Source organism: Hyposmocoma kahamanoa, unplaced genomic scaffold (assembly GCF_003589595.1).
Source record: "Hyposmocoma kahamanoa isolate Upper Pololo Valley unplaced genomic scaffold, ASM358959v1 66, whole genome shotgun sequence".
NCBI lineage: Eukaryota > Metazoa > Arthropoda > Insecta > Lepidoptera > Cosmopterigidae > Hyposmocoma > Hyposmocoma kahamanoa.
This window is the reverse complement of record NW_020653854.1, coordinates 23,949,244-23,972,867: the sequence shown is the minus strand read 5'-3', so window position 1 is coordinate 23,972,867 and position 23,624 is coordinate 23,949,244. Positions and strand designations below refer to the sequence as shown.

General features: G+C 36.6%; 1 protein-coding gene across 4 annotated transcripts in view; it reads left to right on the top strand.

The window, feature by feature from the left end:
• LOC113231673 overlaps window positions 1-23,624 on the top strand; it is a 94,096-nt gene that overhangs the window by 50,546 nt on the left and 19,926 nt on the right. For 3 of the 4 annotated variants that reach the window (XM_026466127.1, XM_026466124.1, XM_026466128.1), the window contains exons 33-37: window positions 2,930-3,079; window positions 6,049-6,171; window positions 12,492-12,669; window positions 13,512-13,648; window positions 23,450-23,608. In XM_026466127.1, the coding sequence (XP_026321912.1) occupies window positions 2,930-3,079; window positions 6,049-6,171; window positions 12,492-12,669; window positions 13,512-13,648; window positions 23,450-23,608 (747 nt within the window). The remainder of the gene's footprint in view (window positions 1-2,929; window positions 3,080-6,048; window positions 6,172-12,491; window positions 12,670-13,511; window positions 13,649-23,449; window positions 23,609-23,624) is intronic. The other variant, XM_026466126.1, reaches the window with a different exon arrangement.

The window sequence follows — 23,624 nt, the reverse complement described above, 5'->3', positions numbered from 1 at the left end:
CACTTCCTGTGTTTAGAGTCGTGTGGATTTGTGCTGTGTTTAACGAAGTGAATTTTAATGTTAACATTTGCAATTGACTTCGCATTTTGATCTTGCCAATAATCTTTGAGCCCTTTATCACCGAACCGGAGAGTCGAGAAATGTAGGAATTCAACTGGTTACGTTATTTACACTACTCGAAGGGATGTCGTAAAGACGGAGAGATGTCGTAATTTCCGAGATATGTCGTGATTAAGAAATCTTATTGGTCGTTTAAAACTCCTCCATTTTGGTGAATAAATGGGCCTTAGGTCACAGTTTACTTACACGTTACTACGTACTTATGTGTACAGTAATGACGTGGTACCTTGGCCACAAATAGAATAAATCCATGTAACTCTAATCAGTGCTTTCTACATTCTAAGTTGAGACTTTTTTAGCATGCTTTTTAATACTAAACAGATTGTTTCAGAATTATATGGAGACTGCCAGGTCTTTGTGCACTTGTTTAAAATGTGTGAAATTACCACATAATTATTATTTTTACGTAAATTTTTAGAACTTATTTGTTTTTACGAGGTGGTAAAATAATTTTGTTGAACATATTTGTCTAGTCAATCTTTGCATACCTTATACAAAATCCTTTGAACTTTCGTCACGTCACAAACTCACGGCACCAGTCGTATCCTGTTTAGTCTAAGGCCTATAATTTATACACCGAACATATTTTATTCAATTATTCAAAAATAATCTCCAAAACTTCAAAGCGGAATATCTTTAATTCCAGACTTCTTAGAATAGTAAATTCAAAACCGTGTAGAATAGTAAACTCCAATACGTATGAGAGTTCACCATTGTTCTTTAAAATTATTTAAGATTTTGAAAAGTTGTATTTTAATTTTGTTCTTTTTTTGTATTCAGATTGTTGCAACCTAAGTTGCCAGGCTCCTTACTTATTTTCAAATTTATTTTTCTACCTCGTACAGCAGATGTTCACAAAGAACAATGCCCATTTTGGACTCGGCGTAAAATTTTATCCATCTAAATATACATTATAAAATAATATAGTTTTCATTCATAAAACTTTGAAATAAGTAGGAGAAAAAAGATATGATTTTTTTAAAGTTCATAAAAACATGGAAGGCATTGGCAAATATTTGTTTTTGAACGTAACGCTACTTACATTTTGACATTGTATTTTAACCCTGCTTTACACTTGCCATGATTTTTTAACGTTGAGGTAATTATGAATGAAAGTTACAATAATTGTGACACCGATAAATCTTCCTTGACTTGAACTTGACTCTCAACTACGAAGCTGTCCGAAAATGTAACAAGAAATTCTCTCAACATCGGAGAAATACTCAAATGTAAACGATACTTCAAATTAAAGTCAAAATCTAAGTTGTGCCTTGTTCAAAAATAAATACCAACAAAAAAAATCGTATCTTTGTGCACCATTTTTATCTCATTCGTTCATTCATTTAACTTGTACTCAACTACACTTACCTTAGAATAATATTTATCTCTGTACTACAAAGAACTTAATCTTAATATTCATTCTTAACATAACCTCAAGAAGGAAATATGGTTTGAGTCAACTTTCCCTAGTTAAAAAAAAAAACAGTTTAAATAGAAACTGTATGGAAACTAGAATCTGCAATTCATGGTAGTCCGCTTTTTTTTTAGCTAGACCAGGAACTTGGGCATTGTTCTTTCCGTTTAATTAATATTAATTTCTTTCCGTTTTTTCAAGTGTAAATGCCTGGCTCAATGTGAAACAAATTCTTGCGCCTCATTATTGGAGTAATTTAAACACTATAATATTCATTGGTAATAAATAATGTAGTTATAAAAACCATTTCCATTTCTGGTTTACATTTAACACTTCAAAATTTTCATTCAATCGAATCTCTTAGTTTTGCCTCTCCGGAGATATTAAAATAACGAAAGCCGTATTGGTTGTTTAACTGCTTGTATGTAGCGACGGACCGCTTTTTGAGGCACATGGGTTCCATCATCATGCTGGTGCGGCTCGGTACGAATGTCACCATAAGTTATTCGGCGCTGGAAATTGTTAACAGATGGAGCTTATCTCTTACAGTATCATGTGGGAACTTAAATTCGTATTGAAATTGCACAAGAAATGAAAATATGCAAGTACGATTAAACGAAGAGTAACGATCACTCGCGTTAAGAATGCAGTATTAATCTTAAGCCGTCCCATCACATGGCTTTTATGTGACGTGAAATGTGGAAGAAAATTCAAATTGACCAATCACAACTACTTACTGCATTCTTAAACTTGAATGGAATAATAGTAAGCGCGTTTATGCACTGCATCCGATTTGTATTCGTTCCGAATCCGAGAGTATACAAATGTAGATAATCTCAGTACAGAGTACTAAAAAAACCGACCTCAAAAGTACGTGGAATTACGTCTATTTGCTAAGTTTTATTGAAATATCCTTAAATTCGCCACTATAGAGGACTTGACACTGGAGATAATACAAATCGATTCTCACTATTCAAAGTATATTGAGAGAAATACGCCTTGAATTGGAGAAATAGCAAAATCAACCATTAAAATAATTGCTCCTTAAGTAAAATTTAGGCGCTATTTATAAAAATGAATCTTCACGCGTGAACAGCCACCCTTAGAGGTGGATGATTTTCTTCAAAATGAAATGGGACCACTATGGAATTCCCCCCTTTCCAACAATAAAAGAATCATGAAAATCGGTTCACAAATACCGGAGTTATCGCGTAACATACATAAAAAAACAGTCGAATAGAGAACCTCCTCCTTTTTTGAAGTTGGTTAAAAACCCGGACCCACTTCGGATGTCGCTTGTGCACTAAGTTCGATTCGAGTCCAAGAAAATCCGAATATCGCTTGTACACCTAGAGATAAAATGATCCCTCTAAGGCGGGTATTATCATATAACAGTCGGCGCTTGCGGGCATCAAGGCTGAAGTGAAGCTGGAGGACGACAAGGAGGAATGGCGCAGTGCCGCCGCCCCCTCGCCCGCACCCGCCCCCTCGCGGCCCCTCTTCCCGCACCAGCTGTTCCCGCAGCGCTTACAGGCGCCCATGCAGGTCCATCTCATACAGCTATCCTTTTGAAGCCATGGACAAATGAAGTATAAAAAACGCGGCTAACTATACACGAGGAAAAAATAAGTATTTATATTTTAAAAAATAACCATATTTTTACATACGCTCCTATATCGCGATGCTGTCGGATGTAAAGTTTTTCAACTTGTTATCAAACTGCGATGCGTTTTCTTCAATTTGTCCTTAGCTTAAAATGGTTTCAGTGATGACAACCTTGAAAAAAATGATGATTTTGAACCATCATTTATTCAATACGATTACGAGAATCACCACACTTATTAACGCGAAATAAGCTTAAGCTCATTAGAAAAAAACTTCATGATATAACAACTTAGAAGCCTAAAGTCGGTTTATTTAGGTGCGATGGCGAGCGCAGAGAGGAGTATCAGGTTTGTAAGCACATTAAAATGAATCTTATAGAACTGATTCTACCCCTAAGTTAGAAGTTTTTCAATATGCAATAACTATTTCAATATTTATTTACATCAATATTTTTTATATAACAATCATTCAAATAACTTTTACCACGGACCAATAACTCAAGAGGGGTCGGTATCATAATGACTATATCTTCAAAATTACGTGATCAGCATAAGGACTAGATCGCAAAACGACCACCTCTGCAGGAAGACTATAACTTCGAATGACTTGGTAGCAAAACGACTAGATATTGAAATGACCATATCGTTACATGGACCACATGGTAAAACAACAAGGTAATCTGCTAATCTTGCTTAAATATTGCTTAAAAAGGTCAAAATTCCGTCTTATCTCTAGATGGCGCTGGTTGATAGTGTAAATGGCCGTGGATATGAAATTCTATTTTTATTTTATTGGACAAGGTACAGCAACAGATTACAGATCAGAATACACATTAACAAAACTATTCACCTGCAACCCAATTATAGCTATACACAACACATTAGTAAAAAGAGTGGACATTTAATACCTAGAAGAAATTATGTAAATAAGCTTAACAAATAAAAAAAGAGAATAAAAATATTAAAAAAAACGTAAAACGTAAGCTTTCTAGCTTACGTTACGTTAAGAAATTAAGGTGGTGGATTCGAATGTAGGAGTCTTCTAAAACTGTTATAACTGACATTATACAGATCATGATCAGAACAGATGTCGTTGTAATCTACACATTCTAGATATCGGGCTATTACTCGAGACATTGTTGATAGAATGTGGAATACAGAATAGTTGTGGTATACGTACAGAACGTGTTGGCACTACAAATACAAGTGATCAGTTTATTTTTCTGAACTATGACATTGTGTGTTTTAAACTAATTTATAAATTAACGCTTGCTAGTGTGAGTAGATGGCGGTAATACTAAACAAAATAAATAATAGCCTGCATTCATTACAACCTGTGCAATAAGCGCCATCTAGTTGATTGGTTTGTTATCACTAGAAATTAGAGTAGCTTTGAGAAATAGTAGTTCGTTAATTATTCACAAATTATTTACTAAAATAGATAGTTGGTACTCATTACGACATCTGGTATACCATTATGGTATATAAATGGTTATTGACAGTCTAGTGACTACGCTGTCTTGTATTGCGATTAACAGATCTTTTGAATTGTTGGTCCATGTTTTTATGAGGTTTTTATTACCCGTACCGGTGATGTCAGTAATTTTGAGGTAAGTTTTTTGTACTCAATTTTGTTAACAATTTCTATTATTTAATTACTAGAATAAATCATCGTGAAATATTAAAGAATATTTCCGGTTACCACATTCGAATATTAAATAATACTTTATGATGATATTCTATAAATATTTAAATAAAAAGAAATTGTCACCAAAATTGAGTACAAAAAACTTACCTAAAAATTACGTAAAAGTACTTCCTTCCTTTAGTTTCCTTTAGCAGCGAATTTATTTGCGTTTTCGAACATGTTCTTGGTAAAATTTCTTATTACAAATTATTCCAATTAAGCGTTAAGTTAATAATATATATATGATGCCTTACACTCTCCGAAACAACACATTATATTGGTAAATGCTTATACCGTTAATTAATGATGTTAGTTAATCATTATAATCTTAAAGTTTTTTACAGTAAAGGTTGTTAAACAAGGTTTCTGCCATTTGAATTGCCGTTTCTGGAGACAGTGGACAATACCACGTAATAATTATATAGTGATTATTTCCTTTGAAATTATATCAAATATCGTTATATCAAGTGTTAGCGAATCGTGAAATAAACTTATTTTTACTTTGTTTCATTAAGAATTATATTTTATCGAAATAAGAAATTTTTAAACAAGGGTATTAAACGGAACGCTGACGGACGGCCGCCGTTACGAAAAACATCTTTGAGTAGAAGAGACGTGGTTTTGTTCTGTTTGGATTTATAGTGAGAAGATCTTTTAATATAATTTATAACAGTCACTGGAGCCTCATTTCCATGTCTACTACGAGACCCTTACACAAATGAAAATGGATCATTTGTTGTATATAACAACGAATGTTCTATTTTCATTTGTGTTGTGTTGTGTGCGATTATTATACCTTTTTCGCTCTCGTTACATAATCAAAGCTTTTTCGGACTTGCTTAATACGATTTTGTGTTGGTAAGTGTGATGATTCCCTACAACTACCAATTCACTTGGTCCATTTGCCATATGTTGCATCGTCTTTAACGCAATGTCATTTGCTATGCTTCGTTTTTTCTCTTTCAATGCCATTTAATAATTTCTTTTGCATGCATTGTTTCTCTTTTCTAAGTGTTGGTTCATATTATTTCACTTTAGAATAAAGAATAGCTTTATATTGTATTCTTTTTATCGAAATTTATGACTTATTTCTTAATTTTAAAATAAAATAGATTATCAAACTTTTGCTGTCTGTCCTATGCATGGATGCAAACTTGGTAATTATTATTGATCATTATACTATCTAAGTGTTTTGCATATTTACTTATGTACATAATATTCAGCAGGCGGGTATGCAACGAGCAGGAGGTCAGTTCGGCACAGGGCAAGCAGTGTTGGGACAGCAGCAGGGCATGCCACGACAACAGGTCCAGTTTTCAACCGGACAGCATATGCATTTCGCACAGGTAACCTTTCAACTGTTCCTTGTTAAATACAGACTATTGTCTATTGTTGAACATATGAAAGGACCCTTAAGATATTGATGACAGTTTTAAAATGTCTTAAATTAATGGAGAAATGTGAAAATAGAAATCAAATTTGTTGAACACTAGCTGTCTAATGTGGGGTAACCCATTTATTTTGCCTTGCTGAAGCTGTTTACAAATCATAAATTATTTAAGTCACAAAATATATAAGTTAACGTACAAAGACACAACAAATGTTCGAAATATTCAATGAAGTAATAGGGTAGTTGCGTATTTTCCGGGTCCCACCACACGCATCGTAGTGGGACGCGGCCGCCGACAAGTTGAAACTTTCTTTGTCCACTGTCGCTTGCCGATGGCGCCCAATTTTAAAAACTTGTCCGTATCTACTTACCTGAGAGACAAGGAGTTCGGGCTCAACGGTAAGACCAGGGTACGTCGAGCGTTCGGACCTAGCCCTCCGTCAGTGATACGTCTTCACGGGTGTCTCTGGCGGACCCAGACTTGGGTGTGGACTCGCCGCGGCATGTGGTTACCTGTAGGTACGAACATGTTCGTCTGCTCTAGTAGAATGTGACTGGGATGTTCCATTAGAGCAGATCAGCCAGTTTAGCTGGACATTTGGGTAAAAGGCTGGAGACCCTACATTTTTAAGGATAAAACTTGCTTTTTGGACCATATATAAAAAAAATCTTCTTAAATTGTAATGAAATGAGAAAAAAGTTGTACAAATCAGTCTTTTATATTATTAATCATTTATTATTGCGTTCAGACTCCCCGCTCGCCCGAGCGACCACGTGTCTCCTTATTCTCTCGTTCTCCGTCCGAAACAATTACTGTGAAACCACTAATGCTCGACTAGGTTAAAAGACGCATGATGCGAATGAAGCTTCATACTTGAAATTGTCATTTAATTTGGTCGGATGTTACTTATTTGACAGTATTGTTTCAGAGGGATGTCGGATCGAGAACTAGAGTATACCCCCTGGTCAAATATAAAAAGCCTAACAAAAGCCGGACACAATCGGATTATGATGATGAAAGCCTAACTTTAGTTTGTTCCAATCCATTTCCAACAAAAAGTAAACAAAACTGGTTAAAATTCTAAAGCAATCGCTTAATAAATTGAATAAGTGACACTTTCACGTATTATTCGACGATTTCGACTTGATGTCTTATCACTTTTTCCAACAATATTTATTTGAATAGCATAGTAAACTTGTATTTCAAAAATGAAAGAAAGAAAGAAAGAAAACTGTTTATTACACAAGCACAGACACGCACATAAACAAAACAACAGAGGAGCAATAATAATAATGACAATTCAAAATTAATCTGTTAGGCCCTCGAAGAAGCGAGAGTTTAAAATAAATAATGATATAATAATAACTATAAAAAAACAAAAATTAAATTAAAACAATTGCTAATGCAGTACCTAATTCACCGTCATGCGTGTCGCGGGTGGTGCAATCTGGACTTGCTCAGCTTTAGCCGGCTACAAACGGCTTTTTTAAACAGTTTCGTGGCATTGATTTTCAGCAAGCCTTAAGGTTATTTTTCAGGTATACATCTATGACTTGTCTATGGTTGCCTAGTGCTGGACGAAAAAAAAACATTCGGTTCATTCAATTAAAGTTTTTGTAATAGATTAGTGAATCGAATATTTCAATCATATTCGAACGAGTATCTAAGTTTAGGGGTTTAAGGGAGGACTTGAACTTAAGATTTCGGAGATTTTAAATATGCTTATATAGGGAAAACCGCTAGTATGACTCAATTGAAAAAATCAATTCATTCAATTAATTAATCGATTTGTAGTTGGCATTAAAATTGGCCATCACTAAACCGTCTATGGTCGGGTCAGTGATTTGTTTGTTTACATTTTGTGTACAAAATGAATTGAAACGAAATATACAGTTTGTTCCAATCTATTGTACCAGAAAAGTAAACAAGCAGATCATTGACCCGACCATAGATAGTTTAGTGATGGCCAACTGTACTGCCAACTATAAACGGATTAATTAATTCAATGGATCGATTTGTTTAATTGAATCTGTTGGTATAACTGGGCTTTACATGATAAAATGGGTTTTGCGTCTTCGCTGTTGATTACTATAAAAAATAACGTGATTCAATACTGAGTGATGATATTACATGAGATTAGAATTTTTTTCTTACATAACCTATAAAAGAAAATTTAAATTTTCCGAAATCTAACTGTATATCCTCTTTCAAATCCTTACACTTAGATTTTCGTTCGATTGTGTTTAAATTTCCGATTCGCTAATCGATTACAAAAACTTTAATTGAATTAACCGAATGAGCTATTTCCGTACAACCTTATGCAATCATAGACTATTCACAAATTTATTTTTGAAAATAACCTCACTTTTGAACTAACATTTTTCAAATAAGATCGTTGAGAGATTTTTTAGCGTTCACTAATCTACAACAGTTTAACGGTGCTTATAACACCAATAACAGAATCTTGGACCTAGTGATGAGTAATATTAACTGCAATGTCACGAGTTGCTGTCAACCGTTAACCCAAGAGGATACCCATCATAAGTCAATAGAAATTTGTTTGAATATTGATAACTTTAAGTCTTTAAATTCAGTACCCACCTATAATTATAACTTCTATGCAGCAGATTTTCTTTCTATTAATGAGGAACTTACAAACACAGACTGGCCTGAAATATTTAAAGCTTTAAGCTTAGAGGAAAGTATTTCGAAATTTTACTGCATTTTAAGGAATTGTATTACAAAGTTTGTTCCTCGAAAGATTATCAGATCTTCGCAGTCCTTTCCTGTATGGCATACTAAGCCCTTAAGAAAACTTTTGAATGAAAAAAGAAAATATCACAAACTGTGGAAGTTGTATGGGAATCCCTTGGATTATCAAAGTTTCAGTGTTCTGAGAAAAAGAGCCAATCGCATGGAAACCGAATGTTATAATAATTATATACAGTATATAGAAAATAAAATTCAAACAAACTCTAAGCATTTCTGGACCTATGTCAAAGCTATTAAGGCTAATAATGGGCTACCGCAAACGATGACCTTTAACGGGAAAAGTAGTAGCGATGGGAAGCAAATTTGTGAATTCTTTAATGAACACTTTCATTCGGTTTTCGTAAATAATACTAGCCAATCGCTGCCTAATCAATGGGACGCTCCCGTAAACACAGTTTTGGATATTGGTTCCGTCGAGATTCACTTTAAGTTGGTAAACAAATATTTAAAAAAAATTAACGTCAACAAGGGTGTGGGGCCGGATGGGATACATCCTCTGTTAATTAGCGAGTGTGCTGATGCGCTGACTTATCCCCTCACTCACATTTTCAAATTATCTTTTAGCAGTGGTTGCGTGCCTCAAGTCTGGAAGTATGCTTGGATAACGCCTATACCTAAGGGTAACGTGTGTGAGGATGTCACTAATTATCGGCCGATTTCCAAACTGTGCCATTTCGCCAAAATACAGGAAAGGATTGTTACTGATCAACTGTTTGGGGTAGTGCAGCGCGTCATTGTCCCGAACCAACATGGCTTTTGTAGAAAGCGTGGTGTGGATAGCAATTTGTTAACTTTTACGGAGTTTATACTGTCAGCAATGGATAATAACGCACAAGTAGATGCTATATATACAGATTTTGCGAAAGCATTTGATAAAATTTGTCATAACACACTACTTTTTAAGCTCTGGCAGCTCGGAATTCACGGTGACTTGTTCCGATGGATACGTTCATACGTGGAAAACCGTAGTCAGGCTGTTACACTCTGTGGTTACCGTTCTATATACAAGAATATACCCTCTGGGGTGCCTCAAGGATCTCATTTGGGACCTTTATTATTTATTATTTATATCAATGATCTGACAAAGTCCATAAGGCACTCAGACGTACTACTATATGCGGATGATACAAAGTTATACAGAGTTGTAAAGGAAACAAATGATGCTGCGTTACTGCAAAGCGATTTAAATGATTTTGTTGATTTTTGTAACAGTAACAATTTATTTCTGAATGCAGATAAATGTTTTACCATTTCTTTTACAAGGAAAAGAAATCCAATAACGTACCCTTATAAAATTTGTGGACAGGATCTGAATCGCGTAAGTGAGATTAGAGACCTGGGTGTGGTAATAGACTCCAAACTTTCATTTATCCCCCATATAGATAAGATTGTTAATAGGTCATACAAATTTTTGGGTTTTATATTACGCGTAGGAAAACCATTTAAAAACGCTTCTACCTATAAACTGTTATTCAACAGTTACGTGCGAAGTCGGCTGGAATTCGCAAGTCCAGTTTGGAATCCGTATCAACAGGTTCATCAAAGCAAAATTGAAAATTTGCAACGAAAATTTGTTAAATCCTTGGATTATAGAATCGGTCACCAGCACACAGATTATGACTCATCCCTTACATTCCATAAAATTAACACCTTGAAGCAACGTCGCGAGATTGCTGACGTCACGTACTTGTTTAAAATATTACATAACATGGTTGATGCCCCTTTCCTATTGGGACAAATTTATTTTCGTGTACCTTATAAGCAAGAAAGAACAAGTCGTAAAAAACCACTATTTGCCATTAAACCAAGTAAGACCTGCTATGGAAGTAACAGTTTTATAAAGAGAGCATGTACCTTATATAATAGCAAATTAATGAGTATAGAAATATTTGATAAGTCGCTATTAAGATTTAAAAACCACATCACTGAACTTATATAAAATAAAACTAATACTATGGATAAATATTGTTCAAACCGTTTTTGTGATTTCTTTGTTTTTTTTGTTGTTGTCTATTATTGTAGTGTGACTTGTCTTGTTGTATTTTCACTGCTTCCTCTTGTTTGCGTATTATGTCGATGGTTGTGAGGTATATAAATAGATTATAGGTTCTCCTAGTAACAAGTGAGCCGTCTTGAGTCTTGAGCTTTATAATGGAGTCAGGAGTCCTGCAGTAAAACAAATAAATAATGATTGGTGCTTAACATTTACGTAATACCATCAAAAATGTGTAATCTTTCTATAGTAGTATGTAGTAGCAGTATAATATGTTGTTCTTACCTAAAGTTTCTGGCCTGCATACCACCCATTCTCATTCCTCTTGATAAAGTTTGACGCTCACATTTAACATCTCTGGATTTGATTGAAAGAATATTAATTATGATGCATGTTATTGTCTGAAATGAAATTTACCTTATTATTAATTGGATTTTATTATATTTATAGTAATGAATTAATTGTAATATAATTAGTTAACTATTGTGCTTACCTTAAGTGGAAACCATGTTTTCGTATGTTCTTTCCAATGTAAGTCTTTCCGGGGTTCTCGCATGCCGTGATAGCAATATTATAATTATAAATTGTATATAACACAAATTGGAAATAGCTGAACTGGTTCACTGATGGATTGCAAAGACTACAGGTACTTCTTTTTATTTAACATTTTTTTTTTCTCACTCAATGCATTATTAATGATTAATTTTCAATTCAATTACGACTTGTGTTCCGTTACGTAATGACACGACCGGTCCTGAGCGCAGCGAGTTACCTCTGTGTGCACTCATGTAGTGTTCGGAGGACGAAATACGCATATTGCTGAATATATTTGTTCTGTTCCGTTGTTCCTGTGCACGAGTTCTTTGTGTTGTATGCGTTATGTCTATATGTCTGTGGTTATATCTATTAATAACTTGAAATTCTTTATCATAGACCACATTCATACTTTTATTTCTTCTGTTTATTGTGTATCAGATTGTCTGTTTACCTACTTTTTGTTTTATTTAATGTATATTTAGGGGACTATGGGTTTATTTATAAGTTAATTTTAAAATATGTATTTTTTATATGTGTGTAACTGTTTGTCCCTAAATAAATTAAAAAAAAAAAAAAAAAAAAAGATTTTTATATGTTATTCAAATGAATATTGCTGGAAAAAGCGGTGAGATATCAAGTTTAAATCTTCAAAATATACGTGAAAGTGTAAACCAACCCGGTTTCTTTACTTTTCTGGTATAATGAATTGGAACAGACTTTATGTCCGGCTTTATCCGGACGACTGGCAACGCTGATTACATCTATATAGTCGACTGACAGCGAACTAGAGCTATCAAACGGTTCAGTGTTACACTTGGTAAATTACCGTCTTTTGCGGACAAGCGTAGGCGACTTGTCGACCTAGTGTGACGCCATTAGATAGAAATAAATATAGTTACGTCCGCCAACCCTCGGGGCATAGGAGTTTAGTCACCTGTGGCTCTAAATATAATAGTTTTCTGATTGTTTTCAGGGCGGTGCAGGCACAACAAACACTCAAAGCATAGTGAACGCGATGACGGCGCAAGTGAATGCAGCATTAGCCGCCGGACGCGCTATCGCGCCGGGCACGCGATTGGTCGGTGCAGACGGCGCCGTCGGCATCGTACGACACGATCGCACCGTCCACTTGGCCGCTTTGCCACATTCCGGTAAGAGTTCTTTGAAAACGGTAATTCTATATTTTACTCTACGAAAAGTTTGCTGGTACTTATTAGTGTCCGTCTATGGTATTGTAGTTCCCAAAGTGACTTTGCACTGACTCAAATCCGTATTTTTTTTTATGAAAGTTTATTTAATAGTTATTATTCTTGTATGCTGAATATCTGCTAAGTTGTTTAAAATCATCAACTTTTGCCCAGTTAGTGTAAGGGCCATAAAAATAGTGTTTATTATACTTCCACTTGTCCGCATCGGTTTGAAATTTGATATCTATGTAAATCCAATGACGCTGCAACAATATGATGGATCTGGACGCTGCAACCAGGACAGCCTGCAGACTACTCGACTCTTCAACGACGTACAGCAGAACTATCGTGTTAGGACTCATTTAATTGATATTGACGAATAGTAGCTAGACAGATAGTGACTTTAGTGGCAGTAGAGTTCCTTGTGAAAGAGTTCGTCCAGGGTAGTACTACCACCTTACCTATTTCTGCCGCCAAGCAGTAATGTCAGCGTTATTGCGTTTCGGTTTTGAAGGGTAACGGAAATTACAGGCACATGGGACTTGTCAACTTATGTCTCAGGGCGACTGGCGCAGTGGCAATGCCCCTCGGATAACTGCAACCGATTTCTGTTCTTGTTCATCATGTCACTTGATATCATAAAAAAAAAAATTGCATTGGGATTTTGGAAGCATAGTATAAAAAGTGTATAATATATCTGCTAAGCGGTAGAAATAGGATGGATACGAGGAATTTGGCTAACAGATACACCGCGAGTAAAGGACGTCTCTGTCTGTTCCCATTCCACATGTTTTCGATATTTGCAGCGACTGTGGGTGGCAACGTGGGCGTGGGGTCGGGCGTGTCGCGCCCCCCGCCCCCGCCGCCGTACCCGGGCACGCTGCGCGCGCCGCAGCCGCACCAGCACCACACGCCGCACCCCCCGCCACCGCCCTACCCGCAGGTAAGACCGCAGCTGCCGTCAGCGCCCCTCGCACACGAGCGTCCCGTTCGTACTGCCATTGCGTTGAAGCGCTCTCTCTTGATTGGCACCAACAGAAATGGCATCGGGATAATCAAAGCTCAACCTGGCCTTTGCTTAAACAGTGCAACTTTTGTACACGTTGAAATTCTAATGCAATATTTCTTTTCTGTCAATCGATTGAGACCTGCTGCAACTTTCTTATACGACCTGTTCAAAAACGCATTCGAAATTAACTTGGAAATTATACTTACAAATTGAATGATGAATCAGTAATATTACTAATTTATCTAAATTAATATTATTAATTATGAATAGTAACATCTTGGAGGATTTTTGGATACATTGTCGTGCATGCAGTTATATTTTTATTATCTACGTGTTTTGGACTCTATTTGATACAATCAAGTTGAGTTCATAGCTTTAAATGTACGCTGAAGCTTTGGTTCACATTTAGGCTATGCTTGCATTGCCGACGATAATACAGGTTGGCAAGAATTCGTGCTATATTTTATTATCCTTGTCATAATGTAGATGCGATTTGGAAAAGTCATTAACTCATCAAGAATGAATTGTAGCCAAAAGTCGCAGTCTTTTCTCGGCTTATGTAAGCATAGCATCAATCGGAATTTAATTTGGATTCCCAAAAATTTGTTATTGTTTTAAAAATTGGCAATATGTATACTTGTAGTTGCTTTTTAATGTTTTATTTGTTTTAAACATTGTCATTAGTTTCGTTGTATTTCGTTAAGTATCTAGACCCTGGCTTTTGAAACCGAAATGGTCTCTTACAACACGATCCTTACGTTTGCTTCTACTCTGTAAAATAGAGCGAAGACCTACCCCAATTCCACCCTGTATTCGTAATGTCTAACAAGGTGAAAGTAAATTTCAGACTCCAAATCGCCAAAATAAGTCAAGCTATATTATTAAGAGTTATTCTAAAAGGCATGCCACAGCCCTTATCATTTTATAGAACGAAAAATGAACGCAAATTTCGAAATGATAGCAGAGGTCAGTTGATATCTAAATTGGTTATATACTAAAAGTTTAAGGTCTGTACAACCTCAAATGGCTTTGGTTAATTCCGCATAACAGGGAAAGTGTTAAATCAATAACTTTGGAAAAAATATATTTTTGCAAATTGAGGAAATTGAGGAGGAGAAATTGAGTTTTGGAAATTGAGGATATACATACGGTGTGAAAACCCGATTCCTACAAATTTTCATGGTAGAAAAAAACCACAAACTTACCTCGAAATTTTACAAGAAAACCGATGTATTCAGTGGGCACTTTATATATACCACCATTGACTTACAAATAAATGGACGACGGGTCTAATACAAAAACCACGAAAAAAATGTCCCAAGTCAACCTATTCGAAATTTAAAATGTAATGTCATCGCAGTATCGCGCTGTCAGTAGAACAAATGAAGACTAAAGCGGAGTGTCGCGCTCTGTATACGATTTTAGCGCCTACGCCGACGTCCATATAATTGTAAGTCAATGAAGAAAACCGATGTATTCAGTGGGCACTTTATATATACCACTGATTTTTTTTTATATCAACCGAACTAGAATAGGATACGTAGGTATACTATGTATATTTTTTACATTTTTCGTTTGTAAAAAAATCTGAAATAAAGCCAGTGTCCCTACCGCTCGACGCAAGCAAAGTGAAACGTATTAGTACGGGAAAAATTTGAATTGAACTAACGCCCGGATAAATAGTACGATGTTTACAATATTTAAAATGGTGATTTGACATAAATTTATTATACAGACTCAGTCTGGAGCTTAGTTGCTCAGAGCGGAGACACCAACGTTGAAAGGAATTTTTCTTTGTAACAATAACAAACTAGTGGCGAATATTCACCACGGTTGTCAAGCTGGATTGCCATACAGAGGTCCCGGGTTCGATTCCCGGGCCGGAAGAAATATTTGTATGATCTGCATTTATTTCTTTCGTGACTTTGGGTGTAATTTGTGGTTGTCTACCTATGTGTGTCCATGGCACCAGCGATACAGGGTTTCCCTAGTGCGGGGTTGTGAGTGTCTGCATTATTATTATTATATTATCATAGTCAAACGTCGTGGTATTCAATAAATAAACATTAATTTTATTAATTTTTACCATTTTAAAAATTATAACATTTTAAATACTCTCCAAAATTAATTTTGGATAGACGGTAAGCACTTTGTCTCGTATCACCGTTGTCATCATCCACAGCTCAACCCATTGCTGGGTACACCCACTTACAGCTAGGTGATGGCACAAACCACAGGATGCCTATCATCTTGCATCTTCGTCCTGTAACAAAGACCTTATTGTCAAGAGACCCTTTAAATTACGAAGTAAATAAAGAACACATTTAAAAAGCGACTACAAGTAAAAAAGGCTTAAATAATGTGAACCAGCAAAAGTTATTCTTACGCTTGTCCGTTTCAATCGACAATGTGTACGTAGAGTATATCCATGCCAATAGGTCTACATTGGATTACATCGGTGGTGGTACATTGTACAAACAAAATTCGCGCTTGTTACAACAAGCTTTAAAGACTAATATTGCATGGGTATTTTGTTTTTTTAAACGCCTTTCGTTCCTATAAGATCCGTAAGGTTTGTGCAGATTTATTTTCCAGTATCAGATTTGTTTTTTTTACATGTTAGAGGACACCATTTACATTTAAATTTGATGGATATAATTCTGTTTCTAAATAAAGTACTTTATAAAGTTGATTAGACCAAGTCAAAACCCGTAGCGTGAGTATGGACCTTGTAGGAACGTAAAGGCTTCGGTTTGGCGTGTGTTGCGGGCGTACGGCACGCGTCATGTCGCGTAGTGAGTGTCCGTGGCGTGATGGTTGCGGCGTTGTGTTTGCATGTCCGTTTGTCTGCGGCAGGCCTTTGAGCCCGACTGGCCCGACTGGATGCACCGCCGGCCGCTGCTGCTGCAGGTCAGATTATATAACCCACCCCTTGCACACCTAATTCCTGTCTACATAAAGTCTCCTTTTGTGTATCCTGTGTTTTCCTATTCCAACACGTAGTACTTTACTATAATATTGACATGAAGTCATGTGCATTGTGAACCTTTGGAGTTGACTTCTTAGAGCATTTGCGTGTTACGTCCGAATTGTATCGGAATGTAAATGACGGTCCGAAATGTCATAGAGATCATTTTATCTCTAGGTGTACAAGCGATAGTCGTATTTTCATGGATTTTAATCGGAATTAGTGCACAAGCGACATACGAAATGGGTCCGATTTTTCTAGATATGTATAGTCTCGGGGTCTACTTTCGATCTCCGTCCGACATCCGTCCGAAACAATTACTGCCAAATAAGCAATACTTGACCAAATGAAAAAACACGTGATGCGAATGAAGCTTCATACCGGGTACTTGTCTTTTAATTTTGCGATATTACTTATTTGATAGTAGTTGTTTCGGACGGATGTCGGACGGAGATCGAGAGTAGACCCCCGGATCCGGAACGAATACAAATCGGATGTGCTGCGCAAACGCACCTAATCTTCTATATGTATTTAGAGTTGATTTCTGAATCTTCTCGCTACAAATCGTAGCCTTGAGGATGCAATATGTTCAAAGGATAACCTTGTGGCGTTGCCACCATTACAGAGAAGTATTTTCAACTATTATCAGTTTTTTCTTAACCTTGTCACTACAATATATGGGTTTTTGTAAAGAATTTTTTGACGATATAAATATAAAGGAAAACTTTCCTCTATTACTTTCCGTAAACTTCACTGTTGTACAATTGGAATATCTTAAAAATTTTCACAATTATTTCTCTGTTTCGACTCAAGCGCAAACGTTTGAATGTCAAGTTAGCTCCTTATTTACCCCAAAACCCTTACTATTTTCCTAAATATTCCATTTTCTACCCTTTACAAACCTAATCATAACCTCTAGTACCACAAACAACACATAGAGGTCGTATCACGCTAGTCACCGTCTAAAACGCTTGTCGCTTACTCGCCGCACGCATGCGTACTAACTAACCTTTGGACCTTTTCAGCATTTTCCCACACTAACGACGCTAACGTTACATCGCACAAGTTCTTATACTAATTAATAATATTTTAAAAACGTAACAATGGATGTTACATAACGGTGGAGTAAAATTTTTATAGGTTTTAATCGTGATTATATTATAATGACTTTTGCGTTTCTAGGAAAGTTACACTTGTTTTTTTTTTGAGACTGTCTATTTTTGGTCGTTACGGAATGTAATGATATTTTAAATATAAACAATAGGGAATTGGACAACTTTTCAGAAAGTATTTAATATTAACCATAGTGGAACCTTCAAAAATATTATTTTAAATATAGCTTTCAAAACCATGTTTAAATTTAATTAAAATAAATAACTCAACTCAGAACACGTGACGTCATTTGTAGGTCAAACACACAGACAATGTTACTGCGATAATTTCACGTATTGATTGAGTTTGTATAGCTTTTTATTTTTGATTAAATGGAAAAAAAACACAAGTCAACACGCGAACACTGAGCACGGTGACGTTTGATTTTTGTTTTGTATGACGTCACGTGGTTGATTTCTGTGTTTGTATAACAAATTTTTTAATCCGAATATATATTTCATATATATATAAACTTTAAAAATACAAATCGTTACTATTTCGCAATGTTGATTGAAATATCGTTTTTTATTATGGAAACATTATATCCAACTACATTTAATAGTATGCCAACTTACTTATTTCTGCCGTCAAGCATTAACTGCGTTCCAGGGGGTCTACTCCCGATCTCCGTCCGAAACAATTACTGCCAAATAAGCAATACTTGACCAAATGAAAAGACGCGTGATGCGAATGAAGCTTCATTCTTGATACTTGTCTTTTAGTTTTGTCGAATATTACTTATTTGACAGTAATTGTTTCGGACGGATGTCTTACGGAGATCGAGAGTAGACCCCCAGTTTTGAAGGGTAGAGGGTGTTGTTGAAACTACGGGCACATGGTGCTTGGGCGCCACGGTAGTACCCTTCACATCTTTGCGATTTAAAGCTTTAAAGCTCTGAGTAGCGCTGTGACTGCTATAGGTAGGCGTGTATAAATTGTCCGTCCCGTTACTTAATATCATAAAAAAAATTAACGTTTTTTTTTCTGATTGTTGCCCGATTGCCTTATTCAACAAAAGGGATATAATTTTAGCTTAAAATAGTTGCAAATACTGTACGGTATTTAAAACAATTAACAAAATGAACGGTGACGGCATTGACATGCCAGGTCAACGGGGGATGGTAGAAGATTTTTTGAATAGTGGTTGATTTTCTAGAACAAATGATCCTGTAAAGTTTTACTACGACTACATATGTGATATCCATATAGACGTTGCAAGTGTACGGTTCTGAATATAAAGCGATATACAATGTTTCGGAGCTTTATCATCCAACTTCAGTTTTACTCTTTATGGAATCGCCACTGCTCTGAGAGAAAACACAACTATTGAATTGTGGATTATAAGGATGACCGTTATACTTTTAACGGTCATTCTTATTGACGATGTGACCAACGTTGTTACGTGTTTGCCTAAAAATAATAATGTACAGAATAATATAAAAGCGAATAAAAGAGGATAACCGTGCAAAGCGAAAAACATAAAAGATGATGTTGATATTACAAATACAATTGCGCTCAAGAACAAATAAAATCAAATAAAAAAACAGGGCACTCTCTACTATGCAATCTTGAAGTGACTGGATATTCCGTCTTTCTGACTCAATGCTGTTAAAAACCACTGTTTGTTCTAATTATGTGTCGCCAAATATTTTTTAGAAACAGTGATTGTAATGGCAACACTTTTGATAGCTAATTTGCAGAAACAGTGGTTGAAACGGCTGTATTTCGCTTTACGAATGATAATTGAGGGGAAAAAGAGAAAAAAGAACTATCTTTCTCTTTATATATGAGACAGCACAGCACTATTACACATTTAAAAAAGCGACCAGAGGCCTTACCATGAGCTCTTACTACAGTTCAGTATAGGTTGGTAACGACAAAAAAGCGGGATATATATACTATATAGCGCTGTCTCACGATTCCTCTTAGGTCCTAAACTGAATCGTAATAAGGGTTCATGGTAAGGCCCCAGGTTGGCGGCAGACCGATGACCGCCAGTACGTGTAATAAATACTTAGATTTGTTTACTTTGATTGCTAAGCGCGCTTAATTTAGCTTACAAAGAAAAATTAAGAAAAGAAATCGCCCTACAGTAGTAGAATGGCTAATAAATTATAAACACTCAGCCTCGCTTTTCAATAGTAGATTTTTAATGCAAACCATTGACCAACCGCCTTTCTCGAGTACAACGATTCATAGTTAACATCAACCCTGTCCAAATAAGATACATATCGAGCTGGGGACATATATTTGTAAAACCAAACGGTATTCGCTTTATAGCTCATTACTTATACTTGCAATGAATCAATTTACAGAATATATAAAACATAAACTTGATATTTATATTAAAACTTATACAACTTGTAATCAAGTGGAATATATCCGTCTCATCTTGGTCGCGATAATAATTGTAGTATTTATTAGCGGTATTATTAGAAATTACAAAAGAAACGTTAGGCGTTACATTGTCTTCCTAATGGAGAACTTTAGCCACTGGCATGGGATATAAGTAACAGTAGAGCTCCTTGTGATAAAACTCGTCCGAAGAAGTATACACGTATACACCTATATCTGCCGACAAGCAGTAATATGAATGTACTGCGTCCCAGTTTCCTATTAAATTTAAATATATTTACAACAAATGTTACGGTAAACGTAAACGGTCACTCCTCCCGCACCGCACAGCTAGCTTCCTTAGAAACCGATTCATTGAGGTAGGCCTGTAATAAATAATATCAAATTTGTTATAATTATTAATACAAAATCTAACACTTAGAAAAAATTCCTTCGTTCCGTTTCTTTGTAATAAAATAAATTCTGAAATAAAGCCAGTGTCTCTGCCGCTCAACCCCGCCAAAATGAACCTTAACCTTATTAGTACGAGAAAAATTGCGTCCGTTGAAATTTCAAGTGCATAGTGCTAATGAAACTCAGTATGACGGATGCATTGACAGTACCCGTCAAGTCTTTGCGATTTAATGCTCTTAGCGACGACGCTGCAACTGATAACATAAACAATGTATTATAGTAGAATTATTTTTCTGAGAAAATGCTGTAATAGCCCGAGATATACATAAGTCGCCAAAGTTGAAGACAAGCTTTTACCTAATTTAACAACTATTGTACTAGGACGACAGACTAAGAAGAAGAGCAGCGTCGAAAAGAGATATACATTGCGGAAAATTAATTTAGCTCCTGATAAATATTAAAACTTAAATCAATCAAATTTAAAAAAAAATATTTACCTCACTCTTGCCGCATTGTGTTAGTTATTGCGTTAAAGTTACCCATGGAAATGTATTCCCGAGTGTGTTGATTTGCATTCTCGCCATATTAAAGAAATTAACAATAAAAATAATGCTAAAGCATCTAAAAATATTTAAAAAATATTCTGTTCAATATTCTGGCTAATTGCATCTAGTAAAGTTTTGTAAAACAAAAAAGTGTCGCAAAAGTGTATTCACCGCATAAGATAGTGACCCAGCCACTCGCTTTACCGAGCTACACGTAATCTTTCTCGATCGCTTATTTACCTATTTTTTAAACCATGTTTATGTACTAGTATTGTTATAATTTACTAATTATTTACATGAGTTAGAAAAGTTGACTGAAAAAAGATTTTTCGTAACTTACATTTGGTACTTACCAACTTTAGGTTACATGAAAGTAGTGCTAGAAGTGCCTAGCTCCACAGCTGTGGGCAGGCTCCGTACCGGAGCCAGTCACAGATATGCAGAGTTTCGTTTCAACTTAGCACATTCTTCACAACAGAAAAAGCAGAAAGAAACTAGATACGATTTTTGCGCGCAATGCTTTGACACGTAATCTCCGTAAACTAAACGTTTGACATCATGCCATAAGAACGTACTTTATGGTGATGCACATGGTAGCGGTTTTTTTGCGCTCAGTTTATATCACACACAAACCACGTTGCATTTCGTGAGAAACTAGAACGTGTGCGCGGTGAACGCAGACGTAATACGCAAGGTGGACTGATGATGTACCAATCACGCGCTCGATACGATACTCCCCCGTCTCTACTCGTACCCTACCACCAAATAGATCGAAAATGCATATTTTCTGCGCATACTGCGCATAGGTCATTGTCCAAATGGTTGCCGGTACCTGTGCCACGTGTATTGCAAGTACCTTTGGATCAAACTTGGTTACCGCAATTAAATAAAAAATAAGAATTTAGGAAATTAATTTTTTTATTTATTTTTTAGTGATTTGGGTTCAGTTTCGGATATAGAATGACCTCTGTGAATATGGCGAGAATGCAAAACAACACATTGTATAACAAACACCAAAATAAACATATTTACTTTATTTAACACAAAGTTTCCCCAAAAATATTTGTCTATTTTGATGAGAACTATATATATACTCTAGTGAGTTAAAGAATCTAATTTAAACATTTTATTTTTTAGACTTAACTATCACAAATTATAAAATGACATTATTGTCACAGTCAAATAATAATATTGGACAATTGAAAATTTCTAAAAAAGATAAATCCAATAATGCTCTTCTGCTATACTAGATTGCGACACTAAAGTAGGTACTATTTTTAGATTTATTAGCACTGATTGTAGTTTCACAAATCGAACTACTCGTTCGTAGTGTGCACACTATCTTAGCTCCTACCCGCTCAGCATTAGATAGCAAATACATTCGGCACTACTTTCTTTAAGCATTAACTTGCCTTACGGGCTACCAACTCTCGGCCGACTGAGGTACATGTATGTTGCTTTATCTTCTTGTAGATGTTAAAATTTTCTCCAAGAATCTTGACGGTTCTCTGTCGTAGTGCAGTTTGTTTCAGTCGGCCTCCCAGGTCAAGATGAGACAGGTATCCAACACTGCTCTTTGTTTTATACCGAAATTAGCACTATATTCTATCTAACGTATAACGATTAAAAACAAACACAGAGTTCAGTGAAAGAGCTAGGGAAACTAATCGTGGCACAAACGCAACCGGCGACCAAGTCGGTCGGTAGCGGGGCCGTCGCTCGGCGAGTGACGTCACCGGGCACACTTTAACCATCAGAACGTAAATCAGGAGCAACCGTTGCTTCTGGAGGACCTCGTGGAGCAGGAGAAGCGCGAGCAGGAGCGCGAGACGGGCGACTGGGGCGCGGGCGGGGCGGTGGCGGCCGGGTCCAGTCTACCCCCCGCGGGCGCGCTGGGCCCCGGCCCCGGCCCCGCGCCGGCGCCGAGCATCCCGCTGTACGCGGGCGTGGCCCCGGCAGCGCCGCCGCCGCCGCCCGAGCGCGCCGTTTCCGAGGCCGACCACCACGCGCGGCTGCTCTACGAACAGTGGCTCAAGCAGTACAACGCCTTCGCCACCGACCAGCTGCGCTACTACGAGGGTGAAGTGCAAAAGCTCCGCAAGATTCGCAAGGTGAGCAGTAGTGCGCTTTCGTGTTCGTGAGCTTCAGTAGTAGCGTGGTAGCCTCCTCCGCCGCGGTTACCTACTTTTTCTTACAGGTGGCACACGGGCTGATGTCGCACCGTACCTTGTCAATAACCGAATGATACTGTGTACTAACGGGGGTGTACGCGCCGCTGGCTTTTCCTTTCTCGCCTCTATACGGGTTTGTTTGGGGTTGCAGTCGCTGAACAGCAAGCAGCGGCAGTTGCGTAAGTCCGGCAATGAGCTGATGCCTAACGACGCCGCCGAGCTGCAGCGGGTGTCGACGGAGCAACAGGCTTTGCAGAAACACCTCGAAGCAGCTCGTAAACAGGCTCGTCAGCATAGCATGCTTATACAGGTACCAAAGAAAATTT